Source organism: Ictidomys tridecemlineatus, chromosome 14 (assembly GCF_052094955.1).
Source record: "Ictidomys tridecemlineatus isolate mIctTri1 chromosome 14, mIctTri1.hap1, whole genome shotgun sequence".
NCBI lineage: Eukaryota > Metazoa > Chordata > Mammalia > Rodentia > Sciuridae > Ictidomys > Ictidomys tridecemlineatus.
Window position 1 is genome coordinate 60300468 of NC_135490.1, and position 24101 is coordinate 60324568.

General features: G+C 37.3%; 1 protein-coding gene across 12 annotated transcripts in view; it reads left to right on the plus strand.

Annotated features, from left to right (window-relative positions):
- Unc5d (unc-5 netrin receptor D) overlaps window positions 1-24101 on the plus strand; it is a 505989-nt gene that overhangs the window by 265633 nt on the left and 216255 nt on the right. For all 12 annotated transcript variants that reach the window (XM_078031186.1, XM_078031193.1, XM_078031187.1 and 9 more), the window contains exon 2: window positions 13218-13436. In XM_078031186.1, the coding sequence (XP_077887312.1) occupies window positions 13218-13436 (219 nt within the window). The remainder of the gene's footprint in view (window positions 1-13217; window positions 13437-24101) is intronic.

The following is a 24101-nucleotide window of genomic DNA, read 5'->3' on the forward strand; positions in this document are numbered from 1 at the left end:
TTTCCCCATATGGGATTTTCCCTATATGGAACAACAACCACCACCAAAAAAAAAAAAAAAAAAAAAAATGCAAACCAAAACAAAACTCTACTTTTTTGCCATTCAGGAGGGAGAAATGTTTATCTCATATATACTCTTCCTGTAAATATTCAGATACCCTTTCCCATTAAAAAAACAAAAACAACAACAACAAAAAAACCTGGATGCTGATACATCTGCTCTTAGATGGGCCTCTAGGACTCCCAGGCACAGTGCCTTTCACCCTAGCCCTGTCTGTGAATCAGTGTGTATGTGACTGAGGCTCTGAACTCTGCATGCCTTCACTTCTGTTTTCATTTTACAGGGAGTTCATCCTGTAGTGCACTGTCACCTAGAAAAAGGATCTTTTTTTTTTTTTAAAGAAATTGGGGACATTTATAAATTGCACTGTGATACATTGAATATTAAAAACTGTTGGCAATCTCTTTGTTTATATTTGCTTCTGAATTCCTACTTGATCTTTTTAGGATCTTGTCTTATTCCTTTACCTTGAGTACCTTCACTGCTCCTTCCTGTCTTGCCAGTGGCATGACCAGCAGATGAAGAATCCCTTGTATATGATAATCCTTATACTCCAGAGTTTCTTCAGGGGAAAAAAAAACAAAAACAAAAACAATGGACTTCCCTTAGTCAGTTCCTGCTGCTACACAAAATTACCATAGACTGGGTGACTTAAACAACAGAAATTTATCATTCCCACTTCAAGAGTCTGGAAAGTCCCCAAGTGTCACAAGATTGGTGGCTGCTGAGTCCCTCTTCCTGGTTTGCAGTGGCCATCTTCTCCTTGAGTCCTCGCATGGTAGAGTAGAGAGACATAGGAAGCTCTCCTGAATTTTTCAATAAAGACACTAATTTCATTCTTGAAATTTCCACCCTCATGACCTGATTACCTTCCAAACATCCACTTCCTGACATCCTATTGGGCATTAGGCTTCTAACATATATGAATTTTGGTGGGATCCATTTAGTTGATCATAATGCTTAATCATGTTTACTGTGACTTCTGGAAACAGCGAGATGTTTTTATATTTTTACATATATTATCATTTGTCCAATGGGAAAAAATTCTAAGTCTCAGTTTACCTTTTCGGTTATTCATTTCAGAAATTGTGTTATAAGGATAAAATGATAATGCATCTGATATCTAGGGTTTTTTCCTGTAAGGAACCTACCATATCTTTGTCAGCTTTCTCTGATGCTGTTGTGCCCATGTCTGTGTCATGCTGTTAACTTTAAACCCTGTCTAAACGCTGATTCTTAAAGTCTTGACAATATATTGTCTTTAAACTTGGGCATCAAATGTGCTTTATTCCTAATTTGTCATAATGATATAAATTCAACCCCTGATATGAAGACCAACTTCCTTGGTCTTCAGTTGAAAAGACCTTGGGCCAATGGCTCTATAATCACTTAGAGATCATTACAAATATATGCTTACACATTCACATCAATCCATACATGAAATATAATCAGTCCCATGTTTAAGATACCAGAAAATATGTTCATCTTGAAACTTTGCAATGCCATTGTTTCTCTAATCTAATATTTGGAATTGTTGTAGAAACTATATTTGACCAGAAGAGCACTGGAGTCAAAATTATTTTAATCAATATTTGGGCCACTGTGGGGGGGAAATTCTGAGAGAAGGAGAAAAAAAATTAATAGTGTAATGACACTAGCATTCATTACTGTCTCTCCTACTTGCCTAATGTGAAAAGTTTAGTACTCTGTGGACTCCCCACATATTTGCTCTGCAAGTCACCTTAGATGTTAGGGAATGCTTCATTCCTCCTAGGGCTCATTGACCCATTTGATTGATGATTTAATAACTTTCTTTAAAGTACCAACTAATGTTGGTTTTCTCTTTTCATTTCAAAAACTGTTCAGTAGTAAGACAGGTCATTACCGATCTCCTGACCTAGTCCTTGGGTTTCACCAAAATTAAGTGCTTGCTATAAGCCATAGATTCATGCATGCTACCCACCTGTTGATGATAAATAGCAGGCTGTAATTAACTAGCCACATGCACATGGTTACCTGATTCACATTTATTTTTATGTGAAGGTAGGGGGCTGAGATGGCTAAATAATTAAATCACACAGTGATGTTAAGCTTACTCTATTAGAGTGATCATTTCCTTTTCCTCCCATTCTTCTTGCCAGCAGATGAGGATTCATCCCAGGGCTATTAAGCTGATTAGGTAATACTAAGATATTCAAGTATGCTTTTTTTGTTGTTTTTACTTACTTTCTTTCTTTCTATTGTTTTTTATTTGTTTGATTGTTTTTGTTTTTGTTTTAGTGCTCTTTTCTTAGAGTCAAGGTGCAACTTCAGGTCTTTAAATGATATACATAAAGCTCTTTACCATACACCGTGTAGCAAAGGCAAGCAGCTTTTAATCTTCTAAGCTCACCTGGGTCCCCAAATTGGTTACTGGATTACTCGCTCAGATATTTCTTTGTAAGGAAAAAGTATGTAAAATATCCAGGCATTTCCTAGAGTGTTGCTGAGTAGACTGGGCTCTTACTCTGCAGTTTCTCTCTCATACCCTGCTCCCCACAAAATAATCAACATGATAGAATTCTACCTCTCTATTTCATGCTTCACCATCCACGCACGTCTTAACTTTAATAATTAACAACAATGCCTTTTATGGATTGAGTACCTTTAGTATCATCGTTTAGTACATTTAATATCATCGTTCATTTGCAGCTGTCTGCTTGAATGTACACAAAAGCCTTGTACTCCTAAATTATTCTCTCTTCATCTGGAAGAAGGCTAATGTAGGTTAGATCTCTTCCTTCATAGCCAATTAGCAAGAGAGCCTGGATTTGAATCTAGCTCCGTCTAACTATGAAGCCCACGTCTGTTCCCTTTTTATCAAGGCTCTCTCTTGATAAAAAGACCTCAAGTGGAACAATATTTTGTGCTTCCAATGCTGCTCAGTATAAATCTGTTTCTGACAGTGTCTAGCGTCTTCTCTAAGGAGGATAAAGAAATTAAGTCCCTCTCTATTGTACAGGTTCCACATCCCAATCAGATAACTGTCAAATCAAATCAGGACACAGCTTCAATTGCTGGACACTAGTGCCATGTGGTCTATCCTCAGTCTTTACTAAATACCACATCCCAGCAGGCTCAACTAAATCTGTGTATTAGGAAAAATAACAAAGGAATTAAGGGATTTCACATGGGCATCAAAACTTCATCCATATATCAACATTTTATGTGATTTTCAGAAGAAGGATTTTGTTGCACAAAGAAGGTCACCTCATTAAGAAATGCAAGACAAATCCTGTTCCTTTCGCTTTTCTTTATGAATCTTCCATGTAAAATATTTATTTTAAAAAAACAGATACATATTCTTCCCTGCATAAAACCATCTTTTGTCTAAAGAAAACCGTTCTGTTCAGAATTGAGTTGCATTTGGAATAGTGAAACTGAAGTCTTGAATGCTGTAATTAAATTAATGAATTGGAAGACAAATTATAAAAAGCCAAATGCTACTGCTGTCATTTAAGCCCTCGATCTTAAGACAATGGAATCTATACATTTCAGTTATGATTTATTTCTTTTTATATATTATAGAGCTGCATTTTCCTTAAAACCCTGTAAATATAACATTTCAATGATAAAAAAAACTGTGACTAAGCAATGGAAATGAAGGTAAATGAAAATAGTTGATACACATTTTAATATTTAATGTTGGCTAGTAATCGAGAAGTATCTATTAAACAATTAATACTCCTTTAATGCACCAATTAAAATATATCCCAAAAAGATTATGTTTAAAGCTGGTAAGTATAAGGAAAACTGGTAAATCCCTGTGATACTAGTGCCTGTGAATTTGCATTCTCCTTTTGGAAATAAATTTAGCAGTGTGTCCTTTGCTTTCAGTATATCTTATTGCGGATATCATGGTCACAAAGTTTCAACACAGTTTCATTTATTTACTTATTTTTGATTTTTAAAGTTTATTCAAGGAACTTTTATTGAGTCTCAGAGCTGTTTAGCCACTGGGGATATAAATAATGAACAAAATTCTCACATCTGTTGCTTTCATGGAACCTACAGTCTAGAAGAAGGTGCATTGATATACATTAATAATTAAACAGTAGTACAAAGTATTATGGAAGGGCAAAGAGGAATGTAACCAACATGGAATTTTTGAGGTTCAGGTAGGGCTTCACATAAAAAACATCAGATTAGCAGAACCTTAAAGCTGTGAATGGGCTATCAGGAAAAGAGGGGGAAATTTATCTATGGGTAAAAGGGAAAGCATGTGTGCAGGCAACAGGTAAAGAGTGCTGAGATCTCTGAAAGCTTTAAGAGGCAGTCCTTAAAGCTATCAGGTGGTGAAGTGATAAGCCATGAAGCTAACTAGAGCTATAAGGAGGAACCTGATCATAGAAGACATAGTCAGTCATCTTAAAAATGTGGAAACCAGAAGGATAGAAGCATTTTAACTCAGCAGGATGTTTTTGAATTGTATTTTGAAAAATTCATGCTAAATTGCAATATATAGAAGGAAGCAAAAGGAGACAAGAAAGAATTATGGCCAAAGACAATTAGGAACAGTGGTAGTATTTGAGAAGAATGATGGTGACCAAGAGAGGCATAGAAATGTGTTAGTCAGCCTTCCATTGCTGTGATTGACATAACCAAGAAAACAACTTAGAGGAGAAAAAGTTCATCTGGGGGCTCAAGAGTTTCAGAGGTCTTAGTCCACGGTCAGTGGGCTCCATAGTTTTTGGTGTCAGGCAGAACATCAAGGTGGAAGGGCAAGGTAAAGGAAAACTGCTGAGCTCATGGTAAGCAGGAAACAGTGAGCAGGAAGGAGCCAGGGAAAAGATATAGTCCCTAAGGGCATGCCACCAGCAGCCCACTTCCTGCAGCCATGCCCCACCTGCCTACAGTCACCACACAGCAATCTGCTCAAATTTAACCCATTAATGGATTAATCTTCTGATTAGGTTATAGTACTCATAGTTTTATCCTTTCACCTCTGAACATTCCTGCATTGCCTAACACAGGAGTCTCTGAGGAGGGGATAACCCATATCAAAACCATAACAATAGGAATAAGAATGAAGAGCAGACATAGAGTTTGAAAGAATATTTAGGAGACAGTCAATATGATTTAATTTAAAAAATTGAATGTAGAGGTGGAACGGTGGAGAAGTAGATGATACCCAGGTTCTAAAGTCATTCTTGGATTTATAGAACCTAGCCAAAGCATGAATCTGTGAGAAGGTAGGCAGTAAGTTCTTCAGGCATATTGAAGGTATTTGGGATGTTTTGGTGAATATGCCAGGAGACAATTTAATGTATGGATTTGAAGCTCTGGAGAGAGACTGAAAAGAGGTAATAAATTTGTACCTAATCAAAGGATAGACCATAAGTGGAGAATTGTATCAATGAAAGCTAAAATTTGGGTATAGCTAAGTGCTATAGGGAAATAATAAAATCATTGACATAGCTATTCTTAGACAACCATAAAGTTTTAGTTTTATGAGACGTTAATACTAGCATGTCAAAATAAGAACAGATGCCAAATGTATATGTACAAGTATATACAGGTCAAAATATTAAGACCACATAGGAAAAAGATACTGGAATGCAATATAGCAAATCATTAGTAGCATTGTTTGGGGGGAACTTGTAGACAATGGGTAACAATTTTAATACATATTTTATTTTTGTGTAATTTAGTTTCTTATAAGTTATAGTGTTCGAAATACTTAAATAGATCATAAAATGTTAGTGAATATATTTTTAGTTGTATTGGTTTTATTAAAATGTTGTGCAAGTTCCAAATCCCTCATAAAAGGTAATTTATAAGATTATTTTCCAGGTAAAATTTCTCAATAACGTAAAATTTAGTTGTAAATTTAATATTTTATGTATCACCAAAACAAAGCAGTATTGTAGAATGGGGAAAATACTGTTCAAAATGTCAGGACATAGGTTTTTACCCTGAATCTGCACCTCAGTGCTCTTTCCAAGTTGTACAAGCTCCAAGCGCCTGGATAACTTTTACAATAAGAGAGTTCCAGATTTTATCTCAGGTGACCTCCCACTCTGTTCTGCCTGTGTCCATCTCATATCCAAAAATTTCTTTCTCGCCCTGTTTAGTCAGTTCAGCCTGTATTTAAATTTTGTAAAAAGGTCAATCTCAGTTTTTAAAATGTGACCTGACAGCTAATGGAAGAATATTTATTTTAAAGGGAATTTTATGTTTGTTTTTTATATTTCTGTTTTCCCCCTTTTGTTTCTTCTTTTTGTCATAAAATGATTGAAAGCCTCTGCTGCATTAGTGTGCAGAACATAAAACACAAAGCTCTTCCCTAAAGGTAATTTTCCAAGAATGAAAAATAAGAGAATGGTGTTTGATTATTTGGTTTTCTGTCATTCAGTGTTGCATTAAAACAACCATTTTTCCATAACTATGAATGGCCTCCCTCTTGAAAACTGTCAGTTACAAATGAAAAGTGATAACACTTTGAAAGCAAAGCCTTTCCCAATTTCCAGTAGGTTTTCAGATGAACTTGAACGCTAGTTAATGGTCCCCATTGACACACAAATGTATCCATTGTTGGGGGAGAGATTGAACAATTTATAAACTTCATCCCATATACTCCTATCAGCAAAATAACTTTTTTTAAATTTTAAAATGAATATTTTTATAAATATTTGATTTAATTACTTTCTATTTTTTTTTTCTGTAGGGCATATTTGTTATTTGCCTTTTCCCTCATTCACAGATTTTAAGACTTCACTGTTAGCATTTTGTCTTTGTTCCGTAACTATTTTTAGTTTGTAGGCTCCTAAGGAAAGTTAACTTTGTCTTAGTCATGTTTCTATCCTCAGTACCTAGAATACTATCTAATCTTAGTAGCCACATACGTATGTCTATTAAAAATATATATTATAGCTGGGTGCAGTGGCACATTCCTCTAATCCCAGTAATTCAGGAGTCTGAGGCAGAAGGATCAATTATATATATATATAATTATAATAATATATATATATAATTATAATTATATATATATAAACTGAATATTTTAAGGTAAATTTTGATAATTTGGGGAATAATGAGTGTGCTCTTGTAAGCTCTGCTGAATTTTGGAGTTATTTGTTTCTAGAATTAATAATGGCCCTTATAGTTTCTTTGAATGTGTTGTAAGCATTGCTTACCATCTTACAGTCTTTCATCCTGCGGAATTTAAGATCTGCTCACTGAAATAATGTCCTTGGCTGACAATATATAAAATCAGCACAGGTAAGGTAAACTATGAAAATCCAGTGATATAAAACACTTCCATTTTTATTAGGGGTAGGAAAGAAGGCAAAATGGTTTTCTAATCAAAAAGGAAAAAATAAATAAATAGAAAGAAAGAAAGAAAGAAAGAAAAACATTTATTGGGGTCTAGAGTAAGAGTTTGTTTCATAAATTGTATTAACAATTTGGTATGTAAACTTCAGGCTGTTGTTCTGCATTAAATAGGTACAATACATCCCTTATCTAATTAAATAACCATATGGAGACAAGTCACATTTACATATAAAATAGAGAACCCAGCCCTCATGTGATGTCTTTTAGATTATGTAGCTTACTTTCTTGGGTGTGGCTTTCTCCTCTAACTTTCATATTGCTATGGATCAGTAAGCTCACAGATCATGAATGGAATTTAAAGAGCTAAGTAAGGTGCTTTACTTCATTTAAATATTTCTGAGAGAGGGGTCCTGGGATATTATGAAATCTCCTATGTTTAATTACTACTTGCCTAAGAAAGCCAATAGTTTTGGGATCTGGCAGACAGGAAATCCAGTGTGTTTTATTACTCTGCTCTGCAGGATAGCCACCTGTGTAGTGTATGGCATAACCATTTGCTACATATATACTAGTTAAGTGCTTTTCTGCTTGTTTTCAGAGTTCTTAACCTAAAAGAATTTTACTGACTTTCCTATAGGTACTAAGTAGTTAAAAAAAAATGTTGTAAATAACAGTTCATATCACAGGGACACTGAGAAGAATATGATAATAGTAAGCAGAAAATTGAAATGTAAGTCTTAAGAAGTTTGGGAATTGAAATCATAGGGATTCGAATTATAAGTCTTTTTTCCTATTTATGCTATAGTTTATGATGAAAGTGGTAGTAATGGTAGCACATGATATTTATGTAGCATTTAATTATTGACTACATTTGTTAAATATCTCTATTTAATATCACAAAATACTAGTAAATTTTAATCATCTATTTTTATGGGTAAGAAAAACTGCCAAATGCACGGTCACAGTAAACTAGACTTGGTCTGGGGATTTGATTCTAAAGTTCTTCTGTGTCACCAGATTGAGTGTTTGCATTATTTTGTGGTTGCTGATTGCAATTTGAAACAAATACCATTATGGTAAAAATATAAGCATACTCTAGAAAGAGGAGATTTTTTTTTAAAAAAGTGTATTTAAATGTTATGGCCTCTCAAGAAAAAAAGAAGTATAACTTAGAATTATTCAACACCTGTTGAAGCTCAACTTCACTCATCATATCACCCCATGGGTAGTAGTCCAGGCTGTCATGGATCCTGATTTGGGGTGACTGTGACATGCAGTGTGCACATTTTCATTACTAATTTAATGCATCAAGTTGTCAATATCCACAGTTTTTTTGTGGTTAAAAGGGATGGAATGACAATGCCTCTGTCCCTTCCCTTTCTTCTTGCAGAGGTAAATTGTCTTCTGTTAATAGTCCTGTGTTTTAGTTGAAGGTGTGTTTGTTCAATATTCCTGCTTAAAAAGGCATATGGATTTCCAAATGATACGTAGAAAAATCTTCATTATTTTCTTCTCAAACAATGACTCTTCTTTGACTTCTTCTATTTTTTATTAAACTCAGGACCTTAAGCATGTGAAGCAAGCAGTCTACCACTGAGCTATACTCCATTCCCTGAATTTATTTCTAACTTTGGTGAGGATGCCTCTTAATTTGAGTAGAGTTGGTTGAGTACTTGTTCTTTTGAAATATTTATTTTTCAAAATCTTCTCTGGAATGTGTCCATAACAGCCATCCTGGCCTGTCTTCATAGGCTAGCTGACAGGGTAACTACATGGTCTTTAAGACAAATGTCATATTTAATGGAAATGGTGAGATGCCACGCAGATAATGTGTCCTTTTATTTCATCTTTTTGGTTTTATGAACTGCAAGCAGACACTCACTAAATCACAGTAGCAGGCTTGCAGTTTTTGTCACCTGAACTGAAATGGAATTGTGAGCTGTTAGTCAGATCCCTGTATTCAAATTCTGAGTCCACCCTTTACTGGCTATATGGCCTTAGACTAGACATACAATCCAAGCATTTCCTCAAGTGCAAAATGGGATATTTGCAGTACTGGCCTGGGAGTGTATTGAATCCAGGTAGAGGGATATTGTGTGCCCTGTACCAATCAGTAAGTGGCAGTTTTTACTTTTATTTCCTGCTGGCTGAGTTTTCACATTCCTTAGCTTACCCAAACTCTTTTCTTATATGCTGTTGGCATTGGCATTTATAAAACGAAGCTTAGAGTTCTGGCTTTTTGTTTTCAAGGAGAAAGATCCAGCTGCATCCATGGGGAATATCTTTTGCCACAAGTAACAGAAAAATCTTGACAATCAGACGTTTTAAGCAAATAGGGATTTGTTAAAAGCCATCCACTAATACCTGGGATGGGTGTCTCCTGGTGTTGCTTCTGGCTCTCAGCTATGTCACTGTGGGACTTCCCACAGTCAGGGACTGGATTGTTCCTTCTGTACTTTTCCTCATAATCTTTCTTAGTTAAGGAACATGGGGAGAAGGACAGTACCACCCACACCTTTAATCAGGGAAATAAGAGCTTTTATGCAAGTGTCTGTTTTATGACTCAGTGGCTAGATGAGTGACACTTTACCATGCCCACCCCCAAGGATGTCACCTGAGTCCTGACTTTTCCAGCCTCTTCTGTAGAAGTGATGTGGAAGAACACAGTTGGGTGGCCTTTGTCACTAGCATTTGTCATACAAGATCTTAAAACTTTTCTCTGAACTATAAAGTAATGGTAAATGTATTAAGATGACAGTTTTCCTGAAAGCAGAAAAGTATTCTTGCAGTCTTCTACAGAAGTATTTATTAAAGTAAATGACCTTCCCCCACGTCGACTCCTTTCTGATCGACACACTCGGAGAGCAAATTCAAGCCTCTAAAATGGTTCCCACTTCAGCTTCTATTGCTCTGTTTTCTTCCCTTCTCTTTCCTTAAAGAATCCCCTCAGAATTTCCTGAAGAATTCAGTTGCAAACCATTAGGTAGGGCAGAGCATGGGTGGGCATGGCTGGGGTGAGCCAGAGAAGGTGTCCTGGCCCTATGAGGTCAGGAAGGAGTATCCTGGAGAGGCTGCTGGCAGAGGGATCCAGACTCCTGGCTGCCAGGAATCCAACCTCAAAGGCAGGGTGTTGCTGCCCCATGACTAGAGCCTGGTGAGTGGGGAGGAGGGACCTTTCCTGGATAGACAGCACTAGATAAATATCACCCCAACACTTCACTGTGCAAAGCAAAAACAGGAAAAATAGCTTGTGCACCTTTTCCACTTACTTCCTTTATTTGTTGGAAGGATGCAGTTAAATGATGATACATATAAAAATGTATATGTGTATGTACAATCTCTCACCTTCCCCTGCCTTCTAATAAATCATTTTCCTTTGTTTCTTGTTTTCATGGATCCTAGCCTTTGAGGTAGGCATGGTTTTGACATGGCTTCAGTAATAATTAAGATAAAATGTTCCATTCTATTATTTCTTTCTTTCTCTCCTCTGAACATTAAGATTAATTGACTCTTAAGGAAGGTCCTTGGGCAGCCAGGACACTTACCCTCAGACTTCTTCATTCCTCTCTCCTGCGTACTTTATCTAAAAGGCATGAAGAAAATGGCAAGAGGGTAAACTAATTGTTTTTAGATCTATGTTTTGTGAGTTGATAGTTAAAACTTGATTTATTATGTAATCTACTGCCTATGTTCTTTTGACATTTTTATTTATATTGGATAAATGTGCTCTTGTTATTAACTTGGAGCTATGACCCCTTTCTCATCCCCCTCCCTTTTCAGATTGTTACTTTTCACACACATTCATATGCATTCCTACCTGTTAAGCAAAAATGCATCTATCAAAATGTGTGTCTGCTCACTTAGGCAAGCTCTCTGGGTTTGGATATGCTGGGTATGCTTTATCAGGTGACCCTTTAATGCAACAATGAATTACTTTGGCCATAGCTCAAGCCCCTGGTGGGTGTGTGAGCATTTGATGCCCATATAAAATCTTTTAATACCTTTGTCATTTCCTCTAATGCATGGGTTTACAAAATCCTGCAGGGACTTGGTATTTATTGAAGGTGGAAATTGGCATGAGCATCAGTAGTAAAATAAATTAATAAATATTTTACAAAGTCCATTGTAAATAAATTTAATGTATTAAAACACCCCCTCATAATTCTATGATGAAATCGCTCTCACTCCCTATGACCTATACACATTTTATTTTCTGAGTGACTTTATTGTAATTTCATAAAATAAACTCTTTGTCCTTAGCTTTGAGAGTACTTGCTTTATAATGATTTTTTGATGCTTCCAATTGCTTACACATGAGTTATTTTTTCCATTGCAAATGGAAGGCTTATAGTCCCTTAAGCTCTTTTGTTATTTGAGGTTGTTTTTTCCCCTTAACATGTATTTAATAGGGAGAAAATCTTGTTTGGGACGATCAAGCTATTATTATGTTTAATTCATTGCAGTAGCAAATCTTGCTTGTGTGTTCCCTGTGGTAAGGAGACTTGTTTTTAAAACTCAGTGTCTTTTATTTTTTTCATTATATAAAATACCTGTTAAAGTCCCTGCTCTCCCTGTTTCTTAGTAATTGAGAATTTTTCCTAAATGTTCTTGAAGTAGAACATTACCCCTAAAATTAATGAATTACCTTTGACAATGCTTTCTAATTTAAGTTGTTGACTTAAATGTAAATAATAAGACATTCCATTCCAAATGTAATTGATGGCATGCAGAAAGCCAAGCTGGGTCACAGGCTCTCTCCTGGGAGTTGGATCTGGTGGGTGTAATTGTTTTTCAAGTAGTTCACTGGGTGACTTTTCTCATTATAGGTTTGAACACTGGTTTGGTCTGAAGGCCTATTCAACAGCTGGTATTGAAATCTTTGCTTTCTTGACTCTTCTAGTGGGAAGGCTTTTGAAAGCCACAGGGTACCTGTCCTGGCTGTCTCCTGGATGCTCACCACTCACACATCTGTATCCCTGATCTTGTGGTGTTTCCCAGGATTTAAGTCCTTGCTGAATGTAGAGAAGAGGCAGGAAGCAAAATCTTGGCTCTAGCTTTTTCCTTTTAATAATGCTTCATCACTTCCCTGAGGTTAAGGGAGAGCCCTATCTGTGCCTACCCTTTGACCAGATGTTATCATAGCTGCTAACTACATGGTCAGAGCTATTTCACTGCTGTGTTTTAATTCTCAGCCTTGATTAGTGCAATTCCTAGTGTGTCATGGTGAAGTGCTGGGGGCAGAGAGTGGGCCGAAGGCAAAGAGAATGAACCCACATTCATTTTGAAGAGATAGATAGTTGGTGAGTTATCTAAGGTAGGATGCCAGATAATCCAGTTTCATAGGTTTAAAAAAAAATGGGGAACAGTTTTGAATTTGGGGAGCTATCTTCTGACTGAGTATCTTCCACCATGATCACCCCTGTTCACTCAGATGTGGGAGGACAATATCAATTCTCCTCATTTTTTTTTTTTTAAGATTTTGAGACAGTTTGCTGTCTTCGTTGACTCTTCTGAGATGATGACTCGCCAAAGTGAACTTGAGATCAGACCAACCCCACAAATATTTATCCCACAACCCTCAGATTCAAAACTCAAGTTTTAGGGTTCTCATATTCGTTATTTTCATTTGTCCAACAGACTCAAGGTCTGTACACCCGAAGACACTATATTATGCTAGCTGAGCTTCTAGAAGACTTTCATCTATGCCAGTCTCTCAGGCATATCCTACTAACATGATGAGTTTTCCAGCCTATGTTCCTAAAGATGGTGTGAGTTCAGTATTTTGTTCTCATTTATGAACTTTCCATTTAAGCTGTGTTCTGATGTTCTCTTCAATTTCATAGGAACCGACAACGGTGAAGTTCTTCCTGATTCCATCCCATCAGCTCCAGGGACACTGCCTCATTTCATAGAGGAACCGGATGATGCTTACATCATCAAAAGTAACCCTATTGCACTCAGGTGCAAAGCAAGGCCAGCCATGCAGATATTCTTCAAGTGCAATGGCGAGTGGGTCCATCAAAATGAGCACGTCTCTGAGGAGAGCCTGGATGAGAGTTCAGGTAAGAGTGCAGAGCAGTCTGCCGACTCCACGACAGCTCCCCACATCCCCCCCCCCCACCCGACTGTGTTATGTATGGGAAAGACTAGAAACCACCTGCCATCCTGTATTTAACTGAGTTTATATTAACATTATCCCAGACATTGAAGATGTAGTTGATTTCACAGCTCCTTTGATAGCTATTCTAATATGCTGCAGAAGCATTTTTCTTGGTCTGTATAGCTTTCAGCATTTAACACTGGATGGAAGTTAATATTCTCTTTGGAAATCATTCTTCTTGGAATATTAACTTCAGTTGCTGTTTTCATTTTCTGAATTCTAAATATTTTGAGACAAATATTAAATCTTCCATCAAACACATTTTAAGTACCATTATTTTAATTTCTTTTAATACTTCCTCCTATATATTATTCTTGTGTACTTTATTCTCCACAGTTGGTGGCTTTGGAGTACTCTTGAAGACTTTTTGATTACTGTGTATTGATGGATCCCCAATTAGATTACTGTATTCTAGCAGGATCTCTTACATGAGAGACTTTCAGAACCATCTTTATTAATAGTTTGTTGGAGTGATAGATAATGATGATGGAATTATGATTACACTGGCTTATGTTTATTGAGTAGTCACAATATACTAGGCCTTATCTAAGCATTTGGTGGGCATTACTCAGTCCTTATTGCAGCCTATTAGGCTAATGCAATTATTACCTTCTTATATACAGAGAAACCAGGATTTACATAAATTACGTGCTTGTGCTATATCTTAATGTAAGATCATTTGACTAAAACCTTTCAAATTCATATTTTTTATAGCTTAATATGTAGCAGAAATAATATATACTTTTGCACCTTGGTTCTTCAAAATAAATAGTCTAGTCACACCCTAGATTATTGATTTTATTAGTTCTATTTGGCCAACCCACTAGATGTTAGACTTTGAATAAGTCAGAAATCCTTAGTATAATTAGAAAGCCTCAGGTGAGCTCAGTGTAGTAACAACATACCAACAAGTTCCAATGTATGAGTCTAGGCCTTTCAGAGTATTCAAAGAGGGTCAAGATGTAGCTCCTGTATGTGTACTTTATCACTATGAAAAGAGTAAAGCAAATCAGTGTCTGAATAGAGGGATGTGGTTCTGCAGAGGATTAAAAGAAAAGATCACATCTAACCAGAAATGTTAGGAAGGGTGTTGTAAAAGTGCATTTGAAAGGGACATGGATGAATGAGGTATCCAAACAGGCATAACTGGTGCCACACTGTGTGGCGGGGAGAAGAGTTCCAGTGGTGTGAAGACCACAGACATTAACTAATGAGAGGAAACTGAGTGTGTGTTCAGCAAGAAATTGGGTTTGGTTGAAATATAAAATTAATGTAGGAGAATAGCAGCTGACAGCTAGAAAATTTAGTTTAATTAATAGCATGGAAGGCCTCCAATGCCAGAGTGAGGAGTTCTTTATTTAATTTTATGGACGTGCTAGTGGTGGCAGAGATTGATGGTATTGTTTTGTGAGAGTATAATGGGTGGAGCTGTGCTTCAAAGGCTGAATTTGGCAGAAGTGTCTGGAATGGTAAGAAGGGGAGGAAGTTAGACACAGATAGCTCAGGTGAGAAGAAAGGAGATCTGTTTCTAGAATAATGGTAAGAAGTAGATATCTGTTTGATAGAGGACTATTTAATAACATAGAATGCTACAGCTGACCAAATGAATAAAGACAGTGGAGGAATAAAATTTAACATATCACTAGAATGGTAGTGCAATTAATAGGAATAATTACATCAGCAAGAAAAAAAATCTGAGAGCATTGTTTGGACTATCTGAGTTTCAAATGCTTGTGGAATCTCAAGAAGAGATAACAGTTGTAGAAATTGGCAGACTTCAGAGCAGACAGAAGAATGCATTTGGTAATCATCAGTATAGAACGAAGCCAGGGAGATGAGGAGCTGTTACAAGAGAAAGGCTGATATGAAAAGGAAAAGCAACTAGACACAGTTCTTCGTGAGCAAGGGAGAGGAACGTCTGCATCCAGTGAAGAAGGAACTCAAGGTGGGCTGAGTTCCAGAGCAAGGAAAAACAATTCAAAATCATATTTAGATTACAGTCTGTCTCTGCCTAGAAGTCAGTGAAGGAAAGGGTAGAGAACTAGACATTTTATACTTATTTATATACACACAGAGTGCAAATCATTATACAGTTTTGAGCTAATTTGGGATTGCAGTAGAAATGCAAATGTTTGAAGATAAAAGCCCTATCACCATCCCCCCATTCATTTCAAGATTGGAACTAGAGTTGTATGAGGAATTTAAAAAGGTACCTGTCTTAGAGATATTGTTCTTCAGACCCCAGCTTGCTTAAAATCTTGGAATCCAACTCTGAGAATTACAAGAGATCCTAGTGATAATCTAGCAGTCCTATTTTATACATTAAAAATTCTGTGACCCACAAGGTACAACTAGTTCTTGGTGTAGCTGTCTCTAGAAGCCACAGTTGCTTATGTTGACTTCAGGTACATTTTTTGACACTACAAACCACTTTTTCCTACAGATTCGTATGTTGTTCTTCCTCATCGAAACACCCACAAGTACTTTTCCTCATGTGAATTTGGATTTCTGTACATGATCCATCATGAATCTGTTTAGGGTTTCAGTCTTCCAAAGGTGTAGTGCTGCAGGTATTCATTGGGATATCTTTATTCCTGTTTCTGCCATCTCTGTAAGGGCCAGTTCCTTATTCTATGTCATGTTTCTGGCACTGTTATATAAAAACTTATTCCATTTCAAAGGTGTAGAGACATTTCCAGGATTGCAGGAGCAGTTTTCTTCTTGAAAAGATTTGACATAATCAAAGAAAAAGAAGAAAACCAATTGAGTCTTAGGGTCAGACAGGTTTCTGACTTCAGGCTCCAAAGTTGGGATCTAGGATGCACCTGGATGATTAAACTTGTTTGTGGGAGAAGTTGAGTTGGAAACAATAGTAGTCTCACCCTCACCGATTAAACTTAGCTTGAAAAATTGACAGGAGGACTCTGAAACTTGGGATAGCAAAACAAAGGGAACAGAATCAAGTACATAAAGAGTAGCCTACCCAACAATGGGAGAATATGAAAGGTTGATGTATCTTATACTCATTTAGCCCAACCGGAAAAGACACACATACCACTGGCTCCAAGGGGCCCTATGATTGATTCTCAAATGTCTGTCCTAGATTTTGCCTAATCATGAACTCAAAATAGCAAATCCCATTGGGTAAACTGCTCTAAATGAAAGGAAGAACATTGAAAAACTATCATCCATATTTTTTATACCATTGCTAGAAAATCTTATTATATCATTCTCATTTCAAGGCCTCTGGATAAGTATTGCAAGCCGATTTAACAGTACACCCTCTTGTAACTTCACAACATTCTGTTTTGTTATTATTTCCCCCTTTTAATTCCCATAGCATTGCTAGGCAACTCCATGTCTTGCAGAGAGCATTGTTGATTACATTCTCTACTTCCAAGTAAAAATCTCCCCTTCTCTCTTTTTTTTGTTGTTGTTATTTTTTTAAGGCCAATAAAAGTTACATATTTCAAAGGAACTGGGCAGAACAAAAATTCATAAATGACAATCAGAAGAGATTATATACCAGTTTTTTAAATGCTGTTGAAAAAGATTTTAAATTTTAACAGTTACCTTTTGAAAAGAATTTAATAAGCACACCCTTTTCTTCCAAGTCATTTTGATTGAATCAATAAGAAAGAAATGTCTCTCCCTAAACAGTTTTCTTCTGTGTAGTTAATGAAAATCGCTGTCTACTGCACACTGCAATTATGTTTCCTAAGCTCTGTATTAATAGTGGAATAGTGGAAACAGGAGCAAGATAAGTGGAGATATTTTACCCCAAACCAATACATAAGTGCAATTAAGGCTGGAAACAAAATGGCCTCAGGTATTGAAAAATAGATGCATTACCTCCCTTGGGTTCTCCAGTGTGGAGCTGGAGAACAGTGCTTGACTACCTTTACAGACTTAATGGCTTTTGATTGGATCTGTAAAATAATTCCTGCTAGTCCAGGACTGAATGACACTAAGAAGCCAAGGACAGCAGGACCACATTTGGCCAGAGAAAAGTATTTTCTCTCTATATATTTTAAGTCCTGTTGGAAGTAACTCCTGACATATCTTGGACAACATATTTTCCATTTCTGAAATATAAGGGACTTGTGATATAGTTTTTTTTTTTTTTTTAACTGATGCGCTTGCTTTCTTCACAGATCTAATGGGAAATGCATGGGACCTGGGAGGGTTTGGCGTAGACACAGAATCTTTTGTATTTCCAAATTGGAAGCAATAAGTCCTTTCAGTTGTTAAAGGCTGCAAAACTGCCTTTGGTCTTTTTGGTAATTTGGCCCCGTCATCTAACAGTTCAAATAAGAAGAAAAAGGATCGTGCGTTTTCATGCAATTTAGCTTGGAAAACCCTGAGCTAGAGTTCTTTCCTGCAAAAAGTACAATTTATTTGACATGAGTTACTGTGTTTGCACAGACATGGCTATACCTCTTAGTAATGTACACTTTCAGTTCTCTGCAGAAGCCAAGGGATCCTCTTTCATTTGTTCTGCCTCATTTCATTTGGAAATATGGGAAGTCTTCTTTCCCAGGTTTTGCTTCTGTTAACATCTGGAAGCTTAGAATTTAGAGGTAATCCCAACCCAGGAACCATGCCCCTGTGAAAAGGGTGGTGTATTCAGTAACATGGAAATCAAGAGCTTTAATATAACAGGCAGACACACACATGTTCATATACAACAACAGCAAATGACCAAAAAAAGCAACAAAAAACAACAAGAAGCCAAACCTATCTTGACAATCAAGATTATATTGCCTGTGGGAAGCTTGAGTTATCAATAAGCGAAACCAGTTCTTTATTGTTCAATAAAAATGAGAGTTCCCTTAACAATGCTTCATGCTTTTATCTTATTTTATCTCAGAGGTATCCAACTCTAATGAGTGAAATAATGTGTATTTCAACCCGTTATGGGAAAAGTCTCAACTCTGGTAAACTAATTTTTTTTTTCTTTTCAAAAAAAATCGTTTCAGGGACTCTATTGTGTGTGATTTCCTTTTTAAACAACTAGATCGTCTCTCTGGGGATAAAAGGTTAATGGATTGTGTTGAGAAAAGAGGAAAGAATGGAAATAAAAATGTATTAAATCTTTAAAGTTAGCATCTCAGAACTTTGCTGTGCTGGTGATGAGGATTTGAATATAGTATCTTCCAGAAAACCATTAATTTGAAGTTGCCTTCAGTGATTCACAAATCACCAAGGCACATTTGGGAAGCATATATTTTAGACCATAGAACATAGAGAGAATCAATCTCTCAAGTGTTCCATTGACAGTTTGTGGGTTTAAAACTCACTTTTATAGAAACTTCCTCTCTCTCCACCCTGAGTTTCATCTTGTTCATCACTCTGCCTCTCAGAGAAGACTGACAAATTCTTAAAAGGTTTGCAGCTAAATATTATGAATCCCTCCATATCCTGTGGCAGAGTATGAAAGCCATGTCTCTCGGGTCTAATTTAACCTTTCTTACAACAACATCAAAAAAATCTGGAGACCACTTACTCTCATTCCATCTTAGCTGTGACTGGAAGCAGCTCGCCAGTTTTATAACAATTCCCAATATTGAACAGAGATTTGTTCCAAATCCTAAATTCTTGAGTAATGTTTTTGGATTTTCTTGTGTTCTTTTCTGTTCCGACAACACCAGGTGTATGTTTAGGTGTCTGAAGTAGGAATTATGAAGCTGTGAAACAAAATGAAACAAAAACCCTGAAGATTGCCTAGTGCTTCAAAGCATGAGTATTAGTGTTAGTTGGTGACATGAAATATAGCTCTCTATTTAGGCATTTTTTACAAGTATATCACTTAACTTCCTTTTACCTCAGTTTCTCCATGTGTAAAATGTATCTGTCCTCACTATTACATTTACATAATACCCATTCAAGGTTAGCCTTCAAAATGATAAGTCTGCTCTTTTGTTTTTGGAATGAGGCAAGTGGCTGTTGATGATGATTCAGAAGACAAATCTTTCATCATTGTACACTTTCACAATCCCAAAAAGATAAAGAAGGCCAACATTATTAACAGCTAACTGGCCTTTGCTTTATTGTTGTCTATGATTTGTCCGTTCAGTGTGCATTCAGTCCTGATGCCATTCCCGAAGCCCATGGCATCTGTGCGTGACCCACGCTGTATGGTACCTGCACTGACCTCGGGCCATGACCTGCCTAGAAGAAGGTGATTTCAGTGACTACAGGAATGCAAAGCCACTGTCTAGGCCACAGGGTTGGAAAGTGTGGCCATTATGACCATGTCTCCTATGTTGTCCTCTGACACAGAAGTGAGTGGCTCCCTGGATGCTGTCCTCTAAATGCTACTCCTATGTCCACCATTCCCTCTGAAGTTCTGCTTCTTGCTGTCATCAGACAACAATATCCAGCTAATTTGCTTCCCTCTGCCAGACATCTCTGAGCTGATTAATTCTAATCTCTGGTGTGGAAGAAAAGAGAACGCTTGGGTGTATTCTTCGTTTCTGTACTTAAGTCTGAACTTGTGGTGCTTCTGAAGACTACGTGAAGTGCTTATTATCCTGGGGAAACTAAAGAGTATTCATTAAGCATAGTGCACATGCACATTCAAAGGATGACTTTTTTTTTTTTTGTCAGAATACATTTTAATCTTGTTGCTAGGATGAAGAAGCAAAAGACATCTAGCCCTAATTAATCATCTGCCAGAAAAATGAAATATAGTTCTACCTTTTAATTATCTATATTTAATTTACTATTTTCAGTAGCGTGTTGGCCCGAAGACATCTAAACTCCCTCAAGATAGGGAGGTGCACTTCCATGATAATTCTTTCCAGAGTTTTGAAGTTTCAGGTATTTGTGATACTCATGTGTCCTTACCAGGATCAAGAGCCCCCAGAGACTTGCCCTAGGTACCAAGCTACATATTGATGACTTCAGAGCCCTCACATCTTAGGCAGAATGGAACCCAACCAAGAAGCTTTTTCTTACCCACAGAGAACTCAGGAGCTGCCTTGGTGTGATCCTGTGGCCTCTTTGTGCTTGCTGCAGTGTTGTTCCACATGGTTGGGGAGTGTTGAAGTGTCTTCTCATTTAGTCTAGATGCTCCTTGAGGTCAGGAATCTTCACCACTTAGCACAGGAGTAGGCACAAATGAGGCATTCAATACATATTTTTTTTTTCCAAACAAATATGTGTCCCAAAATTTGTAACACCTTTGACACTATCTCATGTAATGGGAACTGGAGCAAAATTACAATCATAAAACCATAAATAATAGTAACACACGTTTTAGGATGAAATAAGCTAAGGTACATGACAGTATTAATCAAAGTAAAGGGTCATACAAATATTATAATGACAATATGTGATTATTCAAAATATGGAGAAGCTTCTCATTGTTCAAGCATGTTTTCTGGGCTCTATTCCTGGACTCCTAAGAGATAAGTGGAAAACCTTGCCTTATATGAATGGTGGACTCAACTTCTTCCAGCCAAATGAGCTGTTTTCTGTTCACTCAGGAAGCAGTACAAGGAGGGACCACCTCAGCCAAATCTGGGCAGCAGAGGGGCTGAGATACTAAGGATCCATAGTCCAGAAGTAAAGCCTCTTAAACACTACAGTCTGATGTTTTTTCACAGGGAGTTTGATTTTTTCTCTTTTCCTCAAGAACTGAGCAAGTCCCTGTGTTACTGATGATACAGCACAGAAATGATTCTTTGGAGCTTGGTCCACAAAAAATTGGATAACTATTCTTTTGGTTAAGTTTCTAGTTATGAAACATTACAGTGCAGAAAGTGAGGCACAGAGCACGTGAAACACTGAGCTAAAAACGCCCAGGAAAGCAGGCACAGAGACGGAGGTGATAAAACAATTCAACTAAAACCTACATTGCCAGTCTCCTGCTGTTTCCAGTGGCTTGAGGTATGAAAAACCTCTGAGAGGAGAAAGGAGCTCTCCCTTCCTTCTCGAATGTATTTATTCAGTTTAGTAAGCTGAGCATCCTACTACAGAAAACCTCCAAATGGTTGAAGAACATAAAGCTGCGAGGGAAGGTAAACATCTGAGAACCGTGTCAAATCCCTCCCCAAGTGCCCATCGCCAGGTGGATCTGAGAACTGGTTGGCAACAGTAACCACCGTAGGATGTTACTGATGGGCTTTGTGGAAGTGTGATAATGAGCTGTAGATAAGAGGTGTGGGGACAGCTGTTAGTAGACACCAGGCTGGGGTGGGCATGGTACTGAATGTTAAATACAATTCCAGAATTTTTTATTAGCGACAGAACAAGTTCAGATTTTACACGGAGACTATGTGGCCCTTTTATTAAATGTTAACCAGGAAAAAGAAAATATTTTAATTTTCTTCCCTCTCCATTTCTTTTCTCCTGACTTTTGCATTTCTCTCTTTTGAACAGTGACCCATCTACCTTCAATTAGTTGGAAAATTCTCTAACTTTGAGTCTCCCAACAGGATTAGACCTGCTAAGAGTAACTAGTGTTTTCTATCTGATAAATAAGGGGATTACAGCAATAACTGCTGTCAGCATTTTTCTCATTTAAACAAATAAAGCTGACAAATGATGAAGTTCTGTGCTGCTCTGTTATGTTTAGTACATGCAGAGCAATTATTCATCGGCTGCCAACATTAGTCTATCTACAACTAAACCATCCAACAGCGTAGAAAGCTTATTAGCATATCAGTACCATAGTCATATTTTTATATTCTGTAAGACTCTACTCCATAACAAAAGCTGATGGGTATAATTTGCACAATAATTTAAAGGGTTGGACTTTTCCATGCTTATTAAAGTTATGCAAGTTATCGGGTACAATGCAACTCTTATTTATGAGATGCCATCTTTTATTTGCTAGGAATTTTTGTGCCGCTATAGCATTTCCTAGAACAAGTTAGCTGCCATCTATGGAGGTGGAGAAGTAGATGACTGTCTCTGCTTGCAGCAAGGGAGGATAAACTTCAGTGGAGTGGGGGAGAGGACGGGGGAGTGCTTTCTTTAAATAGAGGTGGTTTTCTTAGCTGTTTCTCCTGTGTGGTTATGGACATATACAAACCTACCTATGTGTATGTACATATAAACTCATATACATATGTAAGTGTTTGTGTGAGTGTTTGCAATAAGGGAAATGAGAATTTAAGAACGAATGTACCGTTTTCAAAAAAAAGTCAACTTATTCTAATAGTTCTTGTGTTATGTTAATGAAAACTATGATACAAAATATTCATAATTTCCCAAGCATTCTAAAAGGGACAGTGACAAAACTAAAGACCTCATGTTAGAAGAAGGCCTAATTCAGACAGATGATATACTGTTTTATAGGATGGTCATGTTGCTTGCAGCCTACCATCTTGATGCTACTTATAGCAAAATATATACCAAGCTTGAGAGCAGTTGTTTTATTCATTTTGTTTTCTGATCCCGTAGGGAACTCTCTGAGCCATGTTGAGGTGGTATATTTGTTTTCATTTCCAACTTAGAGGAAATTGGTAGCTTAAATATAAGATGGAAAATGAAAAAAAAAAAAGGAGGGTTCTTCATTAGTTTGAGCACATTTCTGTCCTTTCAAGATTATAGCACACTTCTTTGGGTAGACCCTGCTTCCCAAAGTGTTGATATATTCTGTCTCAAAGGTCTCCCTCTCCTGCAGATGTGGCCAAGTGTCCTTGCCCTCCACTTTCTTTTTTTCTTTCTTTTTTTTTTTTTTAAGTGCTAGATACTGAGCCCATGGCTTTGTGCCTGCTAGGCAAGCATTTTAATACTGAGCTACACCCCCAGCTCTTTGAGTGCAAGGAAATAAAAAAGCAGCAGCAACAACGATAACAACATCACCTCCAAAGGTTCTTTCCTCCTTTTCAGTGGAGGAAATGGCTTTCAAAACTGTCATATCCCTGACGAGGAAAGTGCAGTACTTGTGCACTTTCCATTTCAAAGAGGGAAAATGAGAATTATCAAGTGGCCATCAGGATGAGTTTCTGTGTGTGGGTACCTCCTACAAATATAGAAAGTTTACCTCAAATCACACAGGGCGATTTGCGTGGCCATAATTGTCTCTAATCACACACTATGAATAGCTTATTATTGGTTGGATGGAAAGGCCGTTTCCCCTGCCTGACTAATCCCTTCTTGTTCTTTGATACCCAAGACAAGATCATGTTCCACCTCCTCCACTGGGAGTCCTTGGCTAATTTGGATCATACTGATGCTTCTGGCCCCTGCATTCTTTGTGACACTTAAAGAGAAAGTATAGGCGATACGTTTTACAGCTTTTTGTCACTACTTCAAAACAGCTGAGATAAAACACCTTAGAGAAGGCAAGTTTTATTTTGGCTCACAGTTCCAGAGTTTTCAGTCCATGGTTGACTGACTGCATTGGTCCTGAGGTGATACTGAACATCAGAGTGCAAGGGTGTGTCCCAGGAAAGCTGCTCAGCTTATGCCAGCCAGGAAACAGGGGGGGGGGGGGGCTCACGGACAAGATATTCTTCCAGAGCACACCTCCCTTGCTACCCGCCACTTTCCCCCTGTGACCTACTCCCTCAACTCAGTCCCACCTTTTACAGTTTCCACTACCTCCTAATTA